This window comes from Carcharodon carcharias, chromosome 20 (assembly GCF_017639515.1).
Source record: "Carcharodon carcharias isolate sCarCar2 chromosome 20, sCarCar2.pri, whole genome shotgun sequence".
In the NCBI taxonomy this organism is placed as follows: domain Eukaryota; kingdom Metazoa; phylum Chordata; class Chondrichthyes; order Lamniformes; family Lamnidae; genus Carcharodon; species Carcharodon carcharias.
The window spans coordinates 87,987,958-88,010,916 of NC_054486.1; the positions used below are offsets into that span (position 1 = coordinate 87,987,958).

General features: G+C 41.0%; 1 protein-coding gene and 1 long non-coding RNA gene across 4 annotated transcripts in view; one reads left to right on the forward strand and one right to left on the reverse strand.

Moving 5' to 3' along the window:
* Positions 1–11,950, reverse strand: part of LOC121292530 (inositol-tetrakisphosphate 1-kinase-like) — a 214,734-nt gene extending 202,784 nt beyond the window's left edge. The window contains exons 1-2 of one of the 2 annotated variants that reach the window (XM_041214623.1): positions 11,681–11,950; positions 11,350–11,507 (exon numbers count right to left, since the gene is read on the reverse strand). In XM_041214623.1, the coding sequence (XP_041070557.1) occupies positions 11,350–11,444 (95 nt within the window). In that variant the 5' untranslated portion in view covers positions 11,445–11,507; positions 11,681–11,950. The remainder of the gene's footprint in view (positions 1–11,349; positions 11,508–11,680) is intronic. The other variant, XM_041214624.1, reaches the window with a different exon arrangement.
* A 649-nt stretch (positions 11,951–12,599) lies between these two features.
* LOC121292531 lies at positions 12,600–21,180 on the forward strand. 2 transcript variants are annotated; one of them, XR_005946284.1, is made up of 3 exons: positions 12,600–12,980; positions 14,346–14,403; positions 18,176–21,180. It is a non-coding gene; the product is annotated as an uncharacterized LOC121292531 (long non-coding RNA). The 2 variants fall into 2 exon arrangements; XR_005946283.1 differs by lacking the exon at positions 14,346–14,403 and having other exon boundaries at positions 12,600–13,060.
* The last annotated feature ends 1,779 nt before the right edge of the window (positions 21,181–22,959 follow it).

The following is a 22,959-nucleotide window of genomic DNA, read 5'->3' on the forward strand; positions in this document are numbered from 1 at the left end:
GTTCAACAGCAACTGTGCCAGTCTGCTTAGATAAGGTTAAAAAGTGCAAAAGCAGAATTTTAACATTAGCAGAATGTGCAGATAACTCTACAAAATCTATGCTCAAACTAGCACAAATAGAGCCAAGAGTCTTAATAGCTGAGTAAGTGACTGGTATTAAGACATCCCAACAGTGGTCTGCCAGTGGGGTGGGGTGGGGGGGGGTCCAGTTTGAAGCTGAGAATTTTGCAAAGTGGGATTGCCAGGAAATGTGAAACAGCTTACAGTTATACAACAAGCATGCCACAGAAAGATAGAAAGTGTTTGAAATGGTTATTCATAAGGAGTTAGGAAAGGTGATCAAGGTTTTTGAAAGTAGTAGAAAGAAACGTGACAGCAAGATTTTAGGAAGGGAGTTCCAGAGCACAGGGGTTTGATGGCTAAAGACTCGGAGAAGAACCGTGGACCAATTGGAGGATTTCTTTCTCATTGTCAACATCAAAATTCCCCAAATTAAAAGATAGAGTTTTGTAACCTTATCTGTCAGAGAAATCCTTTTCTACTTACATGAAAAAGAAATAAATACCCCATAACATGGGAAGTAATTGACATTCATCGCCATCTAATTTATTGATATCTTTCAGCAATTTGTTAGCTACACCCTCTGCAATCTAGAAGCAATTTTATCCCAGGAGAATGCTGTGAATGACTGATTAACACTAGCACTCAAAATGACAATGACAGCCATAAATTGCACATAAAAAAAAAAACGTTTTCTCAGGCTTCTGTGGTCAGAACAACTGCCTCCACTGGACTGTTAAACATGCCAACCCACTTATGTGGGTCAACATATTTGCATTATGGTGCAACAAAACTTTATGATGCAAGCAGACCAACACAAGAGAAGGGCTGAACTTCAGATCCTGCCCAATGTATTCTCCAAGGAAGAACACAAAAATGCAAGGTCACTCCTCATTTCCACTTCCCACTGCTCATTTAAAGATCCATTCGGAAAAAAACAGAGATCTGATCTTATCCATTTTATTGGCCTGTTCCGTGTTACGATCTCAGTACAAGCCAGTTTTTATTATTTTTTGAAATCCAAAAACCCAGATACTCAAGTAATGGTTGATCTCATGTGCGAGTGCCTCCACCCCCAACTTTTAGCCAAAACAAAATCCAACTCTTTTGTACTGGCCACCCACCCATCCCCAAAGTCAAACTCACCCTGGTGCAAACCTACTCGCTGATAGAGTCACAGAATAGCACACTATTGAAGGCGCTTGTTCAGCTCATGTCTGCGCATGTCAACATGCGGTGAAAATACTTTGCAGCTCCTTTAGTGCTACTTTTTGGGGTGGGGTTGGCAGGAACAGTCTCCAACCTGGCAACTCTGCCATAGGAAGACAGGCAGATTTCAACCAATTGAAACTATTACTCCTGTAAAAGATGATGCCCCTTTTGGGCTAATAATTTAGTCTTAGAAAGTTGACTTTTACATAAGTAAATACTGTATATACTTCATGAACCTTATGGCTTCATTTTTTGTTTTAAAGTAAAAAAGAATTTTACTGTAGAAAAATCAAAGGACATAAACACTAGTAACTACACTCTACCTCACCTAGTCTGTTACTTTAATAAGATTAAAAGTACAATGAATATAGTTACTTATACTCTAAGCTGAACTTAACTCAAATTTCCTTCTACCCTCATTTGACTTACACCCCAAAAACTCAAGTCAGATACTTATCAGAAATTGGAAAATTAATTGTTTTGTCTGAGTACTGTTTCAAACATTCAAAGATTTGTGTAAGGGTCGAGATATCCTGGGCCTTCCACTCGCTTCCAGCAAGGTTTTCCCTTCAAATCTCCTCTAACTGTCCCACAGTTGTAGACTCCTAATTCAACACAGGCATCACTAACATCTTATGTGCAGCCACCTCAGGTCAGAACTCTCCTGGTTCTGATGTTCTTTAACTCTGGAATCTTGAATCTAGGAACTCTCTCATCTCAGCTTGGCTATTCCAGGAATCCAACTCACTGTTAGTAGAGTCCCTCAGTTATCAAGGCTTTTAAACCCATTTAGCCAGCACAAAATTCAACTGAATTGTGTTTGAAATTGATATTTTCTGCAGCCAGCTTGTTCTAAACTCAACTGCTTGAAAACAGAACCACATCCAGGAATCTAACCCCACTGTAATTAACTTCTTGACGACCTTTTTAATCTATTATTTATCTCCCAGGCAGTTTGATCACATGATCAGTTCCTGGAAGAAAAAGTTTATTTTTTTTAAACAAGAAATCACTTTCCATAGAAACGTGGTTCTTAAAAAGAGACCATCAACCCTAACATAAAACATTTTTCCCCCCAAAGGCACATGGGTCATCACATGAACCACAGGAGACAAGCAAAAGAATGAAAAATACTTCCACATCTAATGCTCTTTCCAACTGTTAGGAGTACTTCAAATGAAATAAGCTATCTCCAAGTCCCAAGCTTATAGGTTGCAGGTCTAGAGCACGTAATGGAAGCTGATACTTCAGTGACGAGTTCAGTTGAAGCATTGTTTGCCTGTTCATATGGACGTGAAAGATCCCATGGTACTATGTGAAGAAAAGCTGTATGCTGGACTACATTTATCCATCAATCAACACCAACCAAGCTGATTAATTTATCGGATACAATAGCTTGGTGATTTAATGATACTTGGTTAGCAACCCAGAAGTCATGGATTCAAAATCCACCATGGCAAGGTGTTAGATGGAATTCACTAAATCTGGGGAAAAAACCAAAATCAAAAATGAAAAAAACTTTCTGGATCATAGAAACCTAACCTCCCTCAGTAATACACTCTACGTCTGATTGTTAACCACATTAGGTCAATCAGGGAGCCAAACACCTACCACCTTGTCAGTATTGCCCATGTCCTATAAACAAAAAGAAATTTGCTGTTTGTGGGGCTTTTGACTGCTCTTGCCCATGCAACAGTGACACAACTTCAAAAGTAATTGGCTGTAAGGCATTTTGGGCTAAACTCAGTATGAAAGGCACTATACAAAAATAATTTTTTTTAAAAATTCAAACAAGTTAAAGTTATGTCACTGTTTGTATCTTGCTTTTTTGCTCTCGCCATCTGAAATGGATGGAACAAGATTTCACTACTCTAGTGGAATTGATCTGCATCTGGTCTCCTCAGATTCTGATCTGGTTATATGCGTGGAGGGCAAACTCACTCAAAGCTGTACTATAAATGACTAATGGAGAATGAGTTTTGGCTCCCCTGATGGTTAACTGATGTGGCAATGGGCCATATGGACCAAAATGACTGGATCCTGATCTAGGCTGTGTAAACTACTTTCAACTGGGGAATAACAATGGGAGCATTTCAGTCCTCCACCACTCCTCCAGAACAAGGAGAGGGAGAAAAAGGAAAAACCAACAAATGTTCCCACTCATGATCACTATCTAATGTCCCTTGATAAAAGGAAACAGAATTGGTTAAATATCCTGCTGATGCTCATTGTTTAGACTCACACCTCCCCCTATTCAAGTACAATGACGTGTAACCCTGCATGAATTGGCATGTTTTAGAACATAATAGGGAGGCAAATTTGTTTTGAAGTTACAAAAAAAATGCTTGCAGTTCTAAACACAACATTCTGTACCTCATATGTTGAGCTTCTAGTAGCGACTTATCAGTCGCTCTCAGAACTTTTACAAACCCTAAATACACATGCAATAAAATGCAACAAGTACCAATTTGCTGCCCCATGAACCTCTAATTATAACCTATTTTGTTATTGATATGTGTCGCTTCCAAATATGTTGAACACCCACAGTCAATTTAAAGGCATTCCCAGTGGATTCTACATAGCTTTATGGCCACACTCTCAAAGTGCCAACAAAATGTTATAATGTGGAATGGCCCACAAACCAGGTACATCTGAACCATTAAGTCTGGCTGAAAGCCATAAAAAAGTTTATATGTAACATATATAAATAAATCCGTCTCCACATTTATAACATTGCATACTGCAGTGGCAATTGATGTACAGATCTGTGTAAGCAAATTACTGTACATCACATCTCAAAATTTTAGAACACCCTGAATAATGTACAGGTTTCAAACAGTAATGTTACACAGACACCAAAATCTACACACTCAGGGGGACTTGCAGAGTCATTTTTATTAAACAAATGGGATTTTGCAGCGCAGATTTTTTTTAATTTTTGAGCATACTGAACCTTGTCCAAAACCTTTACCCAGGTACAACCAACATAAATACCAAACCTCATTCAGTTATGAAATACAATAGGATACCAAGCCACATAAAGAGATACTAGGGCAGATAGCCAAAACCTTGCTTAAAGAGGTAGGTTTAAAGGAGCACATTGAAAGAGGAAAACGAGGTAGAGGGGTGCAGTGGCTGAGGGATGGAATTCCACAGCTTGGTTGAAGGCGTGATGACCAATGGTTGAGAAATCAAGATCAGGGATGCACAAGACACCAGAATTAGAGGAGCGTAGAGATCTTGGAGTGTTCCAAGGCTGAAGGAGTTTACAGAGATGAGGTGGGGAGCGAGCAAGGTCATGAAGGGATTTGAAGACAAGGATGAGAATTTTAAAATTGTGGCATTGACAGACCAGAAGTCAACGTAGACATCATTTTTAAATGATACAGGTTTGCTAACCCCCCCAATCAGAGTTGCTTCCCTGTTTCCATCATCCCAGGGGAGGCAGTAGTGTAGTGGTATTATCACTGGGCTAGTACTCCAGATACTGGCCCAGGTTTGAATCCCACCCCGACAGACAGTGAAACTGGAATCAAAAGTCTAATGACAACCATGAAACCACCGTCCTTAACGGAAGGAAATCTGCCATCCTTACCTGGTCTGGCCTACATGTGACTCCAGACCACAGCAATGTAGTGGACACTTAACTGCCCTCTGAAATAGTCAAGCAAGTGAGTTTTCAAAAGGCAATTAGGAATGGGCAATAAATGCTGGCCCAGCCAGCAATACCCACATTGCATGAACAAGTAGTTTTAAAAACTACACTCAAAATCTTGTCTACTTTCCTGACAGACATTCAAATCAGATTCTATTCCAGTCTGACAGGGTGCAGTGGAATTTTATAATTCCCTACCAACTCAAAAAAGATAACAGCTTAGAAACAACTTTGTCCGGTCCATAGTTTTTCAAGCCTCAAGCAATGCACCTCACAAAAATATCCAGCTTTGCTTATTTAATGGATCTGTAGCAAACCTGGATTGCCAGCTGTCAAGAGTAAATCCTGGCAGATTTAACAGTTGACATGAATATTCATTCATCTTTTCTTGAGGTTAAAGGGCCCCCTGCTGAAAGGTTTCCCAGGACCTGGTAAGCTCTTGCTCGAAACGTCAAACTGTATTAGCTTGCCTCTATCATCATAAGGACTTTTGTCCATGTTTCACGTCCTGCTCGAACTTAGGCTATAACAAATTTAGTTATCATTTATAGTATGGTTTAAATATCATAGCGTTCATCATGGCAAAAAAACACAGGCACTCTTAACATCACCCAGAACTTCGAGATCTCTCCCATATTTATGTTACTGTGTATCAAAATATCCTGACTAGCATACACTGTTCTTCAAACTAGGTTCTATGGATTGAAACTTTTTTGTCCCCACAGCCCTCCACTATTCTCAAAAATCTCACTAGCTGGCATTCATTTAATCAGTGCCAGGTATTGAACTTCCTTACGTATCCAATAAACTAATACGATCTTCGAAAAAAAGAGCAAAACTACATGATGACTTCAGGTATAACAGCTGCACCATCATGTATCATGCTGGAAGCAAATAAAACAATAGCCACACATCCTAATGATCAGCCTAAAAAATAGACTGAGTGACAGATACCCTAATATCTACATGAAAGTGCTCAATAAAATGAACTGCAAAGATTAGAACATTTTATGGAATTGAAAATGCTCCCAAAAAAAAAAAAAACAGCGAGGCATTTTACAGTAAAGGTGCTGTACTAATACAAGTTGCTAGTGGTTGATTGGACCCAGGTTTACAGTAGCTTTATTTAAACTTAAGCAACACTGATGAAGTTCAAGAGTTATTTATGATTTCATGGATTCTTACGCCAAGTGTACAGCTCCGGTAGGATAAAGCAGGATACGCACATCGATAAAACAACCCATCATCAGGCTGAGCAGTATACAGAAGATCTGCCTCAGAGTATGTCTGCTGACCCCATCTAGGATGAGATCAGTACAATAATGAGAAATGATCAAAATGTAGAATCAGTTTTGGTGGAGATAAATAGCAAAAGAAAGAAGCCACTGGTGAGAGCCGTTTATTGGCCTATCAACAGTAGCTACAGTATACATCATGAAACAGTGGGGGCTTGTAAGAAAAGTACTGCAATACTCATGGGAGATTAAAATCTTCATATAGATTGGATGAATCAAATTGGCAAAAGTAGCTTAGAGGATGTGCTCATAGAATGTATTCAGGACAGTTTCTTAAGAACAAAACATTCTGAAACCAAGCAGGGAACAGGCTATTTTAGAACTGGTAATGTGTAATGAGACAAGATTAATTAATGACCTCATAGTAAAGGATTCTCTGGTCAAGAGTGATCATAACATGATAGAATTTCACATTCAGTTTTAGAGCGAGAAACGTGGGTCCATGACTAATGTTCTAAACTTAACTAAAATGTTAATGGTATATGAAGATGGAGTTGACTAAAGTGGAATGGGAAAATAGATTAAAAGGAACAACACTACAGCACAGAAAACAGGCCATTCAGCCCTTCTAGTCTGTGCCGAAATATTATTCCACTAGTCCCATTGACTTACACCTAGTCCATAACCCTCCAGACTGCTCCCATCCATGTATCTATGCAATTTATTCTTAAAACTTAACAGTGAGTCCGCATTTACCACGTCAGATGGTAGCTCATTCCACACTCTCACCATTCTGAGTGAAGAAGTTCCCCCTAATGTCCCCCCTAAACCTTTCCCCTTTCACCCTAAAGCCATGTCCTCTCATGTTTATCTCTCCTAATCTAAGTGGAAAGAGCCTACTCGCATTTACTCTGTCTATACCCCTCAATTTTGTAAACTTCTATCAAATCTCCCCTCATTCTTCTACACTCCAAGGAATAAAGTCCTAACCTATTTAATCTTTCCCTGTAACTCAACTCTTTTAGACCCAGCAACATGCTAGTAAATCTTCTCTGCACTCAATCTTACCGATATCCTTCCTGTAGTTAGGCGACCAGAACTGCACACAATACTCCAAAGTTGGCCTCACCAATGTCCTACACAACCTCACCATAACATTCCGACTCCTATATTCAATACTTTGGAACTACTAGGAAGACAGTGGAGAAAGTGGCAGATGTTTAAAGGAGATATCTCATAATGCACAAAGATATATTCCATTGAGAAAGAAAGATGCTATGAAAAGAATGCACCATCCATACCTAAAGAAAGTTAAAGATGGTATCAAATTGAAAAAAAATGTACAATGCTACAAAGATTGGTATAGCCCAGAAAATAAGGACAATTTTAGAAACCAGCAAAGGATGGCAAAAAATAAAAAGAGAGAGATAGTACGAGAGAAAATTAGCAAATATACTTTTTTTAAACTCAAACAGTAAAAGCTTCTACTAGTATATAAAAAGGAAGAGGGTAGCTAAAGTAGGTGTTAGTCCCTTTGAGAGGGTGATACTGGGGAATTAATAATGGCAGAGATTTTGAACAAGTGTTTTGAATGTCTTTACAGTAGAAGACACAGAAAGCATCCCAAAAATAGTAGAAAATCAACAATCAAAAGGTAGGGAGGAACTTAAAGAATCATTATCACTAGAGAAAGAGTACTAGGAAAACTGACAAGCCCCCTGGTCTTGATAGTCTGCATTATAGGGTCTTAAAATAAGTTGCTGCAGAGATAGTGGATGCATTGGTTGTAATCTCTCAATCTAGATGAAGGAACTGAGGGCATCCTGGCTAAGTTTGCAGATGATACAAAGATAGGTGGAGGGACAGGTAGTATTGAGGAGGCGGGGAGGCTGCAGAAGGATTTGGACAGGTTAGGAGAATGGGCAAAGAAGTGGCAGATGGAATACGACGTGGGGAAGTGTGAGGTCATGCACTCTGGTAGGAAGAATAGAGGCATAGACTATTTTCTAAATGGGGAGAGAATTCAGAAATGTGGAGTGCAAAGGGACTTGGGAGTCCTAGTCCAGGGTTCCCTTAAGGTTAACTTGCAGGTTGAGTCGGTAGTTAGGAAGGCAAATGCAATGTTGGCATTTATTTCTAGAGGACTAGAATATAAAAGCAGGGATGTGCTGCTGAGGCTTTATAAGGCTCTGGTCAGACCACATTTAGAATAATGAGAGCAATTTTGAGCCCCTTATCTCAGGAAGGATGTGCTGGCCCTGGAGAGGGTCCAGAGGAGGTTCACGAGAATGATCCCAGGAATGAAAGGTTTAACATATGGAGGAACGTTTGAGGACTCTGGGTCTATACTCAATGGAGTTTAGAAGGATGAGGGGGGATCTGATTGAAACTTGCAGAATACTGAAAGGCCTGGATAGAGAGTGGACATGGGGAAGATGTTTCCATTAGTAGGAGAGACTAGGACCCAAGGGCACAGCTTCAGAGTAAAGGGAAGACCTTTTAGAACAGAGATGAGGAGAAACTTCTTTAGCCAGAGAGTGGCGAATCTATGGAGTTCATTGCCACAGAAGGCTGTGGAGGCCAGGTCATTGAGTGTATTTAAAACCGAGATAGATAGGTTCTTGATTAGTAAGGAGATCAAAGGTTACGGGGAGAAGGAGGGAGAATGGGGTTGAGAAACTTATCAACCATGATTGAATGACAGAGCAGACTCGATGGGCCGAATTACCCAATTTCTGCTCCTATGTCTTATGGTCTAAAATGCCCCAGATTCTGTAAAGATACCATTGGACTGGAAAATGTAACACCATTCAAGTAAGGAGGGAGACCGAAAGCAGGAAACTATAGGCCAGGTAATCTAACATGATTTTGGGAAAACGACAGAATCCATTATTAAGGAAGTAACAGCAGGACACTTAGAAAATCAGAGTACAATCAGGCTGAGTCAACATGGATTTGTGAAAGGGAAACCATCTTTGACAAATTTATTGGTGTTCTTGGAGAATGTAACAGGCGTGGTGTATTTGGATTTCCAAAAGGCATTCGATAAAGTGCCACGTAAAAAGGTTACCACACAAGATTTGACTCTTGGTGTTGGGGGTGATATTTCAGAATGGATAGAGGATTGGCTAACAAACAGGAAACAGCTGTCAAAATAAATTGGTCATTTTCAGATTGGTGAACTATAACTTGTGGATTACCATAAGGTGCTGGGTGTCAATGTCTTATCAATTACATTGTTAAGGTTTGTTACTGACAATTACATTGTTAAAGGAAACAGGTGATGGGTATTTGAACACAAATAGGGAATAGCTAGGACACTGGGTCAGGGTGAGGAATGTTAATATTGAACAAAGTCAATAAGCTCTCAGCAAGCAAAGGCTCCGAATCTTAGTTTTGACCACCAACCAGTGTGGATCCTGTTAACACTGAAGCCTCAACTTTTAATGATTTATATTAATGACTTTGATGAAGTGACACTGTATTGTAGCCAAATTTGCTGACAACACGAAGATAGGAAGTTGTGAGAAAGACATCTGCAGAGGAATATGGATAGGTTAAGTATATTAGCAAAGCTTTGGCAGATGGAGTATAATGTGGGAAAATGTAAGGTTGTCCATTTTTGCAGGAAGAACAGAAAAGCAACAAATTATTTAAATGGAGAGGTAATGATGCAGTGCAGAGGGATCTGGGGATCCTTATACATGAATCACAAAAGATTAGCATACATGTACAACAAGTAATTAGAAAGGCAAATGGAATGTTGTCCTTTATTACAAGGGGAATGGAATATAAAAGGAGAGTCTTGCTGCAACTGCACATGCCATTGGCGAGACCACACCTAGAAGTGCTGTGTATAGTTTTAGTCACATTACTTAAGGAGGGACATACTTACATCAGAAATAGTTCAGAGGCAAATTCCTGGGATGAAAGGGTTGTCTTATAAAAAGAAAAGTTGAGCCTATACTCATTGGAGTTTAGAAGAGGTGATCTTATTAAAACACAAGATTCCGAGAGGTCTTCACAGGATAGATGCTGGGACAATGTTTCTTCTTGTGGGTGAATCTAGAACTAGGTTAACCCCTTAACCAAAATAAGGGGTCTCCCATTTAAGAAGTGGGTGAGGAGGAAATTCTTCTCTCAGAGTTAGTCTTTGGAATTCTCTTCCACAGAGCAGTAGAGGCTGGGTCATTGAATATAATCACGACTGAGTCAGACAGCTTTTGATTTACAAGAGAGTCAAGGATTGGGGGGGGGGGGGGCGGCGGACGGGGGTTGCAGGAAAGAAGTTAGGCCACAGCCATATCAGTAATAAATCTCATCAAATAGCTGAAGAGGCTTCAGGGGCCAAATAACCTACTCCTATTTATGATCTCCAAATGGATGAATGAAAACGTAGCGTTAACCACAATAGGTTAAACAAGAAGCCATTTCGAGGAGATCGCTTTGTCGCAGTACAGCCCCTCAAAAAAAATTAACCAAATTCACAGCAAAACAATAAACAGTAACTTAAAGAGTCGGCGTCCAAGACAGCAATACTACATGCTTTAACCGACATGGAGACCCCTGCGCCTCTAGCCAACAGCATCTCCAAGGCTCCCTGCCTGCAGTAACTTTAAGAGTCTATTTAAAAAAAAAGTACTCGACTATCGTCTCTGAAGGCTGCTCCAAGCAATCGACTCTCAGCTCCGCAACCTCGTGCAGTCCGAGATGCAGAACCACTTTCTCCATTCTTAAACTTTCCTCAAAGCCACCTTCCTCTTTCACCACCGTGCATTAGCAGCACTTTGCAAAAGACCAGACTGAAGAGGGAGAAGAGGGGGGGGGGGAAAGGAGGAATAATGCACTTAAAGTATCTGCAAATTAAAAAGAAAGTAGCAAAGCCTACAGATCTAATCATCAAATATCTTGTTCTTTAATATAATTCCATGAATAACCCCTCTCTTTAAACCGCTAAAATGAGTGATGGTGATTGTGCTGCACAGATCAATGCTTATTTCTGTCTCTCTCCCTCCCCCCTTTAGCTGGTGTACTGCTCGCTGTGAAGCGGGCTTGCACATGGATTGCTGTCTTAGATCAGCGCTATTTCCTGCTGCCAGTCCCTCAGCCCAACCACAATCGATTCATTCCTAAAAAGAGAGGGCGGGGGGGAAGGAAGAGGAGGAGGGTGGGTATTCTCAGTTTTACCTGCAAAGGTCCGCGAAGGCCTGGAAATTCAGCTTCTTGATCTTTTTCTCGCTCAGCCAGTATCCGACACGTTTGCCTTTTAGCCAAGTCTGCATCTTGAAGACGGAACAAGTGCGGAAGTGAAGTCTACACCGTGTGTCTCCCGTAGGTTAGCAAACCTGGAAATCAATGGTTAACCTTTTAAACCAGCCTAGCTGCACTTTATCTAACGCTTTGTATTTACATTTTCTTTACCATGCACAGGAACGAATACCGAAGAGATTACAAAAAAATATACACTAAAAGGGGGGGGGGGGGGAGAAAGAGGACACACATGAAAAGTGCATAAGACCTCTATCAATGCTGAGTGCCCGGCTCATCACAAATCCCTCTCTGCCCTGGTATTCGCGCCCGGGCTTTTGATCAGACGCCGCTGCTTTGAGGTCTCCCTCACCGCTAATCGTCTCTCAATGCAGCAAGTCCAGCTCCAAGTCCAGCCGACGCACCCCCAGGCTACTTTCAGCTGAGTCCGGCCACATAGACAGAGGGAGAGGCAGAGACCGAAAGCCGGCGGCCGCCTGCAGCCCGAATCCCCTCCTCCAAAAAAAAACCTCTCAGCTCATTGAAATCACACGGTCCCCGGCTCGCATTATAAATAAATAGCGGCAGCTGCGGATCGGGGACAACAGGGGGCGCTACCGAGCCGTTTCCCAACACAGTCATCTCCCCACCCCCGCGTCCCTTAAAGGTGTCCTGCCTTTTCCCAGAAAATAAAACATTCCAAACCCATTATTGATCTATTCTCCTGCACTCTTTACACCACCTCTGCAGTGCTATTTTTCAAAAGTCTCACGTATTGAATTGCGCACTATTTATAATGCTCCTGCATTAGGTTGTGCAACCTAAATTCATTATAAACTCGTGTGGGGTGGCGTTCATGCAGCTAACGTCCATCCGATATATGTCATCCCTATCGTATTCACCGTCTTTTGAAAACAAGAATTATTCTTCTAGAAATTAGTGTCGGTTCCCCTCAGTGGGCCATTAGTTTTAATCGCTTTATGACACTTGGTTAGTGAATATTTGTCTTTTCTATCTCTAAACTTGTTTGGAGTGTCTCTCCGTAGATAGCATGATTTTTTTAAAAATATGTTTATTATAGGACCTTCAGTGTCCTCAGGGCGTCCAAAACGCATCTTAACCAATGAATTACTTTGAAGGTAATCATTGTATTAAAAAGTTTCCGTTGTCACGCTTATTCACGTGGGCGTCATTGTATTCGACAATTATAAGTTACATCGGAACAAACATACCTCATGTCTCAAAGTGCGTGACATGAGAAAAGTTATTTTGATGTACAATTGTCGTGTCAAGCGAAAGAAAAATGCTGAAAATGCAGAGCAGGTCGAGCGATATTTTGTAAAGAGAACAACCAGCCTAACGTTTCATTTGTCAGAAGAGTTTCGACAACGGGCTACACCCAAAACATTAACTTCTGTGCTGGAGGCACGGACTCGGTCCTGGGCCACTTACAGCACGAATTGTGGGAGAGTCTGAGGCTGGTTAAGGTGCGAGAACAGCGCTCTTCAAGTCAAGTTGCAGGAGGAGCACCAGGGAGTCAGTGGAGTTTTCACAGAGAGGTGGCGCTTCCTGTAGGTGAATCGTTGATTTTCGAATGAGTTGCAATGCGGTGTGGAGGTTGAAGAGAGCGATAGGGAAGTTGAGGTTTAAGGTGAGGAAGGCCTGGAAGAGGGATTTGAGTGGCAGGTTGGAACGGGGAAATGTTATTGTGGTGGAGGAAAGTTGACAACATGAGATGCGTCAGCTTGGGGTGAAGCATTGTGCCATGTTTCTTCACCTCCTGACACTTGATATGTTTAAAACAATCCTCCTACTGTTATCTGTTATGAGGTTACTTAGATCTTTATACTTTAGATCAACCTCAGGAACATGTACCTTGTACGGTAGATCTTTGCTTTTTACCTCAGATTTCTGACATTGCTACAATATTAACTTCATAATTAATTGACGGCAGTCCTGTTAGTACATAAATTGTATCCCCAATGCATGTTTCAATATCTTTGTAACAGATTCGATAACAAAATGTCAAAAGGCTGGTGCTCTCATTCTTACTCGTGGGTGACGGAAAATAATTTAGTTAAGGGTTGTAGGTAAGATTACAGAGACATCCTCCCTTATTTCACATGAACTATTGGGCTCATCAAAGGACGTCAGTGTTATTTTTCTAGTTTTGTGCATCCAAGGTGGACACAACCACTCCCAGTTTAGATGTGGTACAAACTTAATGGAGAGAAAAGGGAAGTCATGGACAAGCTAATAATACGTAGAGACAATGTACTGAAAAGATTAGCATTACCGAAAGTTGGTAAATCACCTGGCTCTGATAGAATGCAGCCTAGGTTGCTCAGAAGCAAAGTTAGAAATAGCAGAGGCTTTGGTCACAATCCTCATTGGATATAGGAGTAGTGATGTGCTCTTTCTAAGACCTTTACATTTTTCATAAAGTGCAGTGCCCAGAATTGTCCACAATACCCTGACCAAGGCCTAAAGAGTGATTTTAAAATCCCTTTGTTTTTATATTATTTTCCTTCATTCATTCACAGGATATGGGCAGCACTGGCTAGGCCAGCATTTATTGGCTATCCTTAATTGCCCATGAGAAGGTGCTGGTGATAAAAACAAAATACTGCAGATGCTAGAAATTTGAAATAAAAACAGGAAATGCTGGAAAAACTCAGCAGGTCTGGCAGCATCTGTAGAGAGAGAAACGGAGTTAACGTTTCGAGTCCATATGACTTCTTCAGAGCTCTGAAGGTGGGGGCAGTGAGCTGCCTTCTTGAACCGCTGCACAGGGCTGTTAGGGAGGGAGTTCCAGGATTTTGACCCAGCAACAGTGAAGGAACGGTGCAATAGTTCCAGGTCAGAATGGTGTATGGTTTGCGGGGAAACTTTCAGGTGGTGGTGTTCCCATGCATTTGCTGTTCTTGTCCTCCTAGGTGATAGAGGTCATGGATTTGGAAGATGCTATGGAAGGAGCCTTGGCTAGTGCATCTTGTAAGTAATACACATTATGAGTTGGTGTGGAGGAAGTGAATGTTTGTGGAAGGGATGCCAATTGGGCATGCTGCTTTGTCTTGAATGATGTCGAGCTTCTTGAGTGTTGTTGGAGCTGTACTCATCCAAGCAAGTGGAGAGTATTCCATCAATCGCCTGACTTGTGCCTTGTAGATGGTGGATAGACTTTGGGGAACCACAGCATTTAAATGTCTGGTCCGGTTTAGCTTCTGATCAGTGGGAGCCCCCAGAATATCCTGCACCACTCCAGCATACCCTGCACCACATTAATCAACCTTCTCTGGTACCCCATCAAAGCATTCAATCAAGTTAGTCAGATAAGCTGATGCTGACTAGCCTTAATTAACTCATGCTTTTCCAAGTAAGAGTTTATTTTGTCCTTGATAATGGTTTCCAATAACTTCCCACCACTGATATTAGGATGACTGGTCATTGGTTTCCTGGTTTCTCCCTCTCTTTTCTTGAGTTATGGTACTAGCAACTATCTGCTTCTTCGGCACTTCGGTTTAGCAGGATGTTACCAGAGATTAGGGACTTCAGTTATGAGGAGAAGTTTGAAAACTTAGTACCGTCCTCCTTGGAATAGAAAAGGCTAAGAAGGAATGACCTAATAGAGATTTTCAAGATGATGATCAATTTTGATAAAACAAATAGAGAAAAAGTATTCCCTCTGGTGAGTGGACCAATAATCAGAGGTCATGGGTGAGGGAAGTTGCAGTGAATTTTTTTCACCCGTAGAGTTGGCAGGATTGAGAATGCTATAGCTGAAAATTTGGTATGAAACTGGTTTCTTAAGTAATTTTAATAGAGCTACTTGAGTATAAGGAACTTACAGGTTATAGACAAAAAACAGGGAAGTCAGGCTAAACACAGCTGCTCTTTCAAAGAGCCAGTCCAGGCATGACAGGTCGAATGGCCTCCTTCTGTGCTGTAAGTATCTTTATTCTATGGTCCTAAAAGATGTTGAATATTTGGAATGCATTACTCTGGGAAATGATCAAGGCCGACTAACATCAGCTGATGTGGTGTATATAGATTTTCAAAAGGCATTTGATGCAATGACACACATTAGACTTGTCAGCAAAATTCTAGGTCGTGGAATAAAAGGGAAAGTAGGCATTTGGATAAGAAATTGGCTGAGTGACAGGAAACAGAGAGTGATAGATGGTTGTTTTTCAGATTGGAGGAGGGTTTGTAGTAGAGTTCCCCAGGGGTCAGTGTTGAGACCCTTACTTTTCCTGATGTATATTAATGACCTAGATTGTGGTGTGCAGGGAATGATTTCAAAAATTGCAGATGATGCAAAGATTGGAAATGTTGTCAGCTGTGATGAGGATAGTCTTGAACTTCAAAAGGACATAGACATGTTGGTAGATTGGATATTTGAGTGGCAGATGAAGTTCAATGCAGAGAAGTGTGAGATGATCCATTTTGGAAGCAAGAATATGGTGAGACGGTATAAAACAAAGGGAGAGACTCTAAAGGAGGTGCAGAAACAGAGGGACTTTGGTGCATATGTACCTAGTTCATTGAAGATGGCAGGGCATGTTGTGAGAGCAGTTAATAAAGCATATAGTATCTTAGGCTTTATTAATAGGGGCATTGAGTACAAGAGTAAAGAGGTCATGTTGAACTTGTACAAAACACTACTTCAGCCTCATCTGGAATATTGCATCCAGTTTTGGGCACTGAGGAAACTTTTTTTCACCCAAATGGCGGGGGGTATCTAGAACTCACTTGCTGAAAGGGCAGTAGAAGCAGGAATGTTCACAATATTTAAGAAGTATTTAGATGAACACTTGCCATAGCATACAAGGTTACAGGCCAAGTGCTAGAAAATGGGATTAGAGTAGATAGGGGCTTGATGACCGGCACAGATGCAATGGGCCAAAGGGCCTCTTTCCGCGTTGTAAAACTCTATGACTCTATAACTTTATGACACTGATCCCTGTGGCACACCACTCATTATATCCCGCCAAACAGAAAAAGGCCCATTTATGGCTACCCTCTGTTTCCTGTTAGCTAACCAATCTTCTATCCATACCAATATGTTACCCCCTGCAGCATAAGTTTTTATTTTCTACAATAACCTTTGATGTGGCACTTTATCAAATGCCTTCTGGAAATCTATATACAGTACATCCACTGGTTCCCCTTTATCCACAGCACATGTGACTCCTTCAACAAACTCCAATAAATTGGTTAAACATGATTTCCCTTTCACAAAATCATGCTGACTCTGCCTAATTGCTTTAAACCTTTCTAAGCACTCTGCTATAACATTTTTAATAATAGTTTCCAACATTTTCCCTATGACAAATGTGAAGCTAACCGGCCTGTAGTTTCCTGTTTTCTGTTTCCCTCCCTTTTGACAAAGGAGTTACATTTATTATTTTCCAATCTAATCTTCTGACTCACAGGCACAAGTGCTACAAACTGTAAATTCCTATGTTTCCCTCTCAGGTAGAAAAGAGAGAACAGCCTTTATATGTACCCGTCCACTGTGTCTCCTGACAATGCAAGATGGCCACACAAGATGGCCACCAATACCAATCTGTACATGCACACTTGTTCACACATGTGCAGAAAACCAATGACAGCATTTTCTGGAGACACAGTGCCAGCAAAAACCCAACTGTGATCCCTACCCCTGCAATCTTTAAAATGTCAACTTGCCTCTTTTATTTCACACACCAGGCGCTTGTAATGTTCAAGCAATTTTGTTAAATTATTCATTTATTTCAAAGTAATCATTGGCTCTGTACTCTTCTGGGACTTGAGGTTAACGGACGCAAGTTTAAGAGCTGTATTTTTCTTCCCTGTACTATTAATGCCAGGGAATTATATGGGCTACTTGTATCAGTAAATGACACTGAGTACTGAGCTTTCAGATTGGTAAAGCACATACGTGTTCAGTTGGTGTTGTGTTAACATGCAAGGCCTAAGATGAGGATTCAGTGTTCTCTGGTGATTCCAAGTCAGTGTGACATTGTAGTCAGCCATACTACACATTCGCCCTGGTGCTGAATGGATGGAAGGAAACCATTGAGGAAAAGGTAAGGCTTTAATAACTGTTTGATAAGCGTCTCTGCTCTTGGCCGCTGCCTACTCTGTCACTCGCAATGGCATCTTGGAGTAAAACAGTAAACTGCGCATGCATGGCGTTGGCAGCAAACGCAGCCTTATACCTCAGCCACCATCACTGAAACATGTCACCTGGGCATTATCACATTGCTCTTTGTGGGATCTTGGGCAAATTGGTTGCTGTGTTTCCTACATTAAAACAGTGACCATACATCAAAAGCGCTTAACTGGCTGCAAAAGCTTTAGGACATCCTGAGGCCGTGAAAGGTGCTTTATACATTAAAATCTTTCTGTTCTACCAGCTTGGGCTGGATTTAAACGCAGAACCTAGAGGTAAAACTTCTCCCACAGTATCTGCGTAGGAGGTCGCCTTGAAGGCATGGAGAGGTCAACTCAATAGTCCTCAACTACTATAGTCGACATTGTACAATATACATTCAAGTACAGCGTTAACTTCCTATATTTGTTTGATGTTAGCAAATATTGCAATTTTGCGCTCCAAAATATTAACTAAATCAACATGACCCATACACAACAGTGATTAAAGTATTAGTTAATAAATATCAATATTACCTGCCGATTAGAGTTCCTAAAATCAGAATGCGAACAAGTTGACTTATCAATACTTAATACCATGTAAATTAAATGTATCATTTTTTTATCACAGCCTACGCGCGAAGCACTCACACTGGGACATCTCGTCACTGCAATAGTACCATCGCGAAAAGGACAGTGCCTTCAATATTGTATTAGCCGCGGAATACAGGCTGGGTTTAACGAGTGAACATAAAGTCAAGCAGTGCAGTCAAACCAATTGCTTTTGGTAATGGACTCTGGTTCTCATTCCGCACCCCAGCCACAATCCCGGAGAGTGTTTCTTTCTCACCAAATGGGCGGCTGAATGCTCGCAAAACCCCCAACCGATCATCGGATTCAGAGTGTGCCTATGGAGATGCCCCGACATCACAACAGCGACTGCACTTCAAAAAAGGGGTACCTCGCCGACTCTAAAACGCTTTGGGACGTCCCGAGGCCGTGAAAGGCGCTATATAAATGCAAGTCTTTTGTTGGATCAGGCTTCAGCTTGACCACAGTTCCCATGAAGTCTGAAGTCCCAAATCTTTTTTTTTGAAAGTTACAAATGTTTTTTTTTAACCGCTAGGTTAATAATTCTCTAATGCCACGTTTCATGTTAGATTTCTTTTTACCAGCCTGGACAGCCACCTTATTTTTGTTGTTGTTGACATGCGTGAATCGACCTGACATGTAGGGCTAGGGGGCCAGCGCTCTAGTTCCACGTTGATCAAATTGGTTGTTATGGAAGACAACTTATTATTACAAGAATTTCGGGCAAGGGTCACTCAGTCTGAGTTGTTTTTTTTTTAATGAAAATGTGGAGAGTTTGTCAATAAAAACTAGCCTACGCCCGGTTTATATAAAATGGGTTGCATAGGTACATGTGGCCAAACAAACCGCGTAAAGCTGCAAAAATAATTTTCTAAAGCTTGTGATTTGCCGTCTATTCCCAGACAGCCCCGCTTTAAATTTAAGGGAGTGTTGGATTCGCGTTCCTCAAATGATAATTACGCACCGCAAATTATATACTTATTATTTTAAATATCTGTGAAAAAAATTGGTTTGCATTTTAACTCAGTGGTTGAGAACCTTGCAATTAAAGGCATTGGGAAAATGTGGTTTTGGTGATAGCTGTGAACTACAGTTATGTGCCACAGATAGAAATGCTTCCAGAAAAAAAATGCTAATTTCTAGCTCCCGACGTAAAATAGTTGGGTAATATTCCAAACTTCCATCCTCTGAGGAATAGCTGCTAAGAGCAATTGTGATCTTTGAATAAATGTCATTCAAATTACCTCCAAAAGTGAGCGTCACCTTCAGTTTTTTTAATAAACAGATCATTTATAAAGATTAGTTATTAAATTAAATCCTTTTACTGGCTATTCCTATTGATCTTGTGGAGTTCAGAAGTGTTACCATCCCATCACCAAAATTGTTTACTCATTCCTACATCTCAGTCGCCCATGTCGGCGATTCCCTAATTCCCCATGTTGGTGAAACTATTGATTACATGTTTGTCACCTCCTGACCCGACTTTTCAAAATGCTCCTTGTCAATTGCCTTAGCTTCACTCCAGACAAACTGCAATTTATTCAAAGCTCCCCACGGTGCTGATATTCAGCCGCCCTCTTTTTTTTTTATCTTCATTGCCCATCCCGAGTCGCCCTAAGCGGACACAAATGCATGGCTCACCTAGTTACTTCACAAGGCAATTAAGGGTGAACCACATCAGAATGGGACTAGAGTCACCTATAGGCCAGACCGGGTAAGGACAGCAGACTGCTTTCTCTGGGGTTTTAATGACAATCCAAAAACCTGTTTGACAGATAAATTGAATTCAGATTCTTAAATCGCCAAAGTGGGATGTGAACCCACATTCTCTGGATTATTAATCCAGTCTAGTAACCTAACTAGCCCAATACCATGTGTGTGATATTCCATTACCCTGCTGAATTCAATTGGTCCTTGATTACAAATCCCTCCAATGCCTTGCTTCATCTGCCCTCTTAACCATCTTCAACCCTATTTCCCAGCTCATGCACTTTGATTCTTTTTCAGTGCACCCTCTCTATGTATGCTTACCCTTTGTCAGCAGACATTATATTCCAGCCATCACAACCCTATTCTCCCAAAGTCCTACTTGCTCCATCCTCACCTTTAATAGTCTCCTGGAAACCTATCTTTCTCATGGTATTTGTGGTCATCTGTCCTACTACTGCTGAGTCTCTGTCCTCTGTGAAGCATCTTGGAACACTAAGTAGGAGTTTTATGTATGCAAGTTGTTGTTAGTACGAAGTAGCACCAAGCACATTTGAAATGACACAATGCCCAAAGTACACTGAGTTTCTAACAATGTTTGCTCAAATTATTCAGTCCAGGTTCCTCATACTGTAAGGCTCAGCTGACTCCTCTCCTGAAAGCACTGGCTCCTGCTGGAGTGTGACTTCACATATGCACACACAGCCATTACCCATCCATTATGTATGACCTAAAGTGCCAGCAAGTTATACGGATGGGGGAACAAAGTGGAACAAAACCAACTGTGTTCTCATCTAACATCAGCATGCACACACTTACCAACAGGCTTCATTATTTTTCTCCCTTACTGGCCCAAAGTCACTGACCACAATGTTTGCACCTCATCTGTTGTCCCAGATGAGAACTCATTCTTAGCATACCCTGAAGAACTCTTTACATTTCTGTGGTTTTTATGCCATGGTCTGTATTTACCTGCTAAGCCACTGGGAAAGAAACTGTTTATACATTTCAATTGATAGTTAACCAGTGTTGTACCAACCAAGTAGAAAGAAGTAAGCTCTGTAGAAGAGTCATACGGACTCAAAACATTAACTCTGTTTCTCTCTCCACAGTGCTGCCAGACCTGATGAGTTTTTCCAGCATTTTCTATTTTTATATTAGAAAGAAGTAATGTGTCTATCTGCAAGAAGGAGACAAAGTCAACTCCTTATTGGATTACAATGAGTATATCTCCTGTTAATTGCATTAAAGTTCACAGAAATATCTGTCGAAAAGTAACTCTCAGTCAAAACGTTTCAGAATGTACATTAGCATTAAAATAAACTGACTGATTTGCAACTTTTAGTCATATGGTTTTTCTTTCAATATTCAACATCAAGTTAAAACTGTAGCTAACATTTTCCTTTTTGGACAATTTTCTGCCCACCCTTTCTAAAGACAGGTATTCCAGGTATCCCTAAACAGGAAAATGAGGTTATCATTCCACTGGAGCCCTTCAGTCTCAGGTATAAGACTCACATTCTCGACACAAAATACTTGACAATGAATACCGTTCATCAGGGGGAGCTCCACAGCCCAGATCACACAGGCCCTCCCCCAATATTCATGCATACACACTACCAGAAGTTGTCACTGAATAGTTATCAAGAGTGGGATTCCTGGATGATTTTTTCCTCAAATATACCAAAATCTTTTGATTTCTTGACTGAGATCAGATAACTCAGCACAAACTGGGGCTGAAACCTGGGACTTTCCTACTGTACTTGGCCCACTAGATAGAAATCGCAATAGATTATGGTATTCTGACCTCATTTATAAAGCCAACCTGTGTTGAAAAGTAACCCCATTAGTGTACTGAAGCATCATGTTACAATAAATAAATAGACTTTCATCTTCCTACTGGAACTGCATTGTTTCTTGTCTTCAACAAAGATCTGGTGGATATTATTTTTAAAAAGACATTGGGAGAAAAATTAGCATCAAGTACAAAGTTATGTCAAGTAGCATTGTATCCATGCAGGGAAGTATATTGTCCTTTCATCTCTGACACCTAAATTCAAAAAAGTGATTTGACAGTGACTGCATTTGACATCAAGGCAGCATTTGACTGAGTGTGGCATCAAGGAGCCCTAGCAAAACTGGAGTCAATGAGAATCAGGGGGGGAAACTCTCTGCTGGTTAGTGTCATACCTAGCACAAAGGAAGATGGTTGTGGTTGTTGGAGGTCAATCATCTCAGTTCCAGGACATCCCTGCAGGAGTTCCTCAGAGTAGTGTTCCAAGCCCAAGCTCAGCTCCTTCATCAATGAATTCCTTCCATAATAAGATCAAAGGTGGGGATGTTCACTGATGATTGCATAATGTTCAGCACCATTCGCGACTCCTCAGATATTGAAGCAGTCCATGTTCGAATGCAGCGAGACCTGGACAATATCCAGGCTTGGGCTGACAAGTGGCAAGTAACAGTCATGCCACACAAGTGCCAGGCAATGACCATCTCCAACAAGAGAGAATCTCACAAGGGCAGCAGATACACAGCAAGCTTCCACAAACAGCAATTAGACAATGAATAACCAGGTAATTTATTTTTGTGATATTAATTGAGGGATAAATGTTAGCCGGGCCACCAAGGATAACTCTCCTGCTCTTTTTCAAAATAATGGCATGGAATCTTTTCCATCCACCTGAAATGGCAGATGGAGCTTTGGGTTAACATCTCACCTGAATGATAGACCCTCTGACACTGCAGCACTCCTTCAGTACTACAAGAACAAGAGAATTAGGAGCAGGAGTAGGTCATTTGGCTCCTCGCACCTTCATCGCCATAAGATAACGGCTGATCTGCACTGGAGTGTCGGCTTTGTTTTTTTGTACTCAGGTCCTGGAATGGTACTTACATCCAAAACCTTATGATCCAGAGGTAAGAGTGCTACCAACTGAGTCATGCTGACATCAACACAGGTGTTTATTTCTCATGGGTGAGACATATTATGAAGGCAGAGTAAATTGAATAATGCTTTATCTGAGGGATAAATAGGTTATTCTCTTTCCTGATTTTACCACAGAATAATCAGTCCCCTCAACTGAAAAGAAACAAGCAGTGATATTACATGCAGCT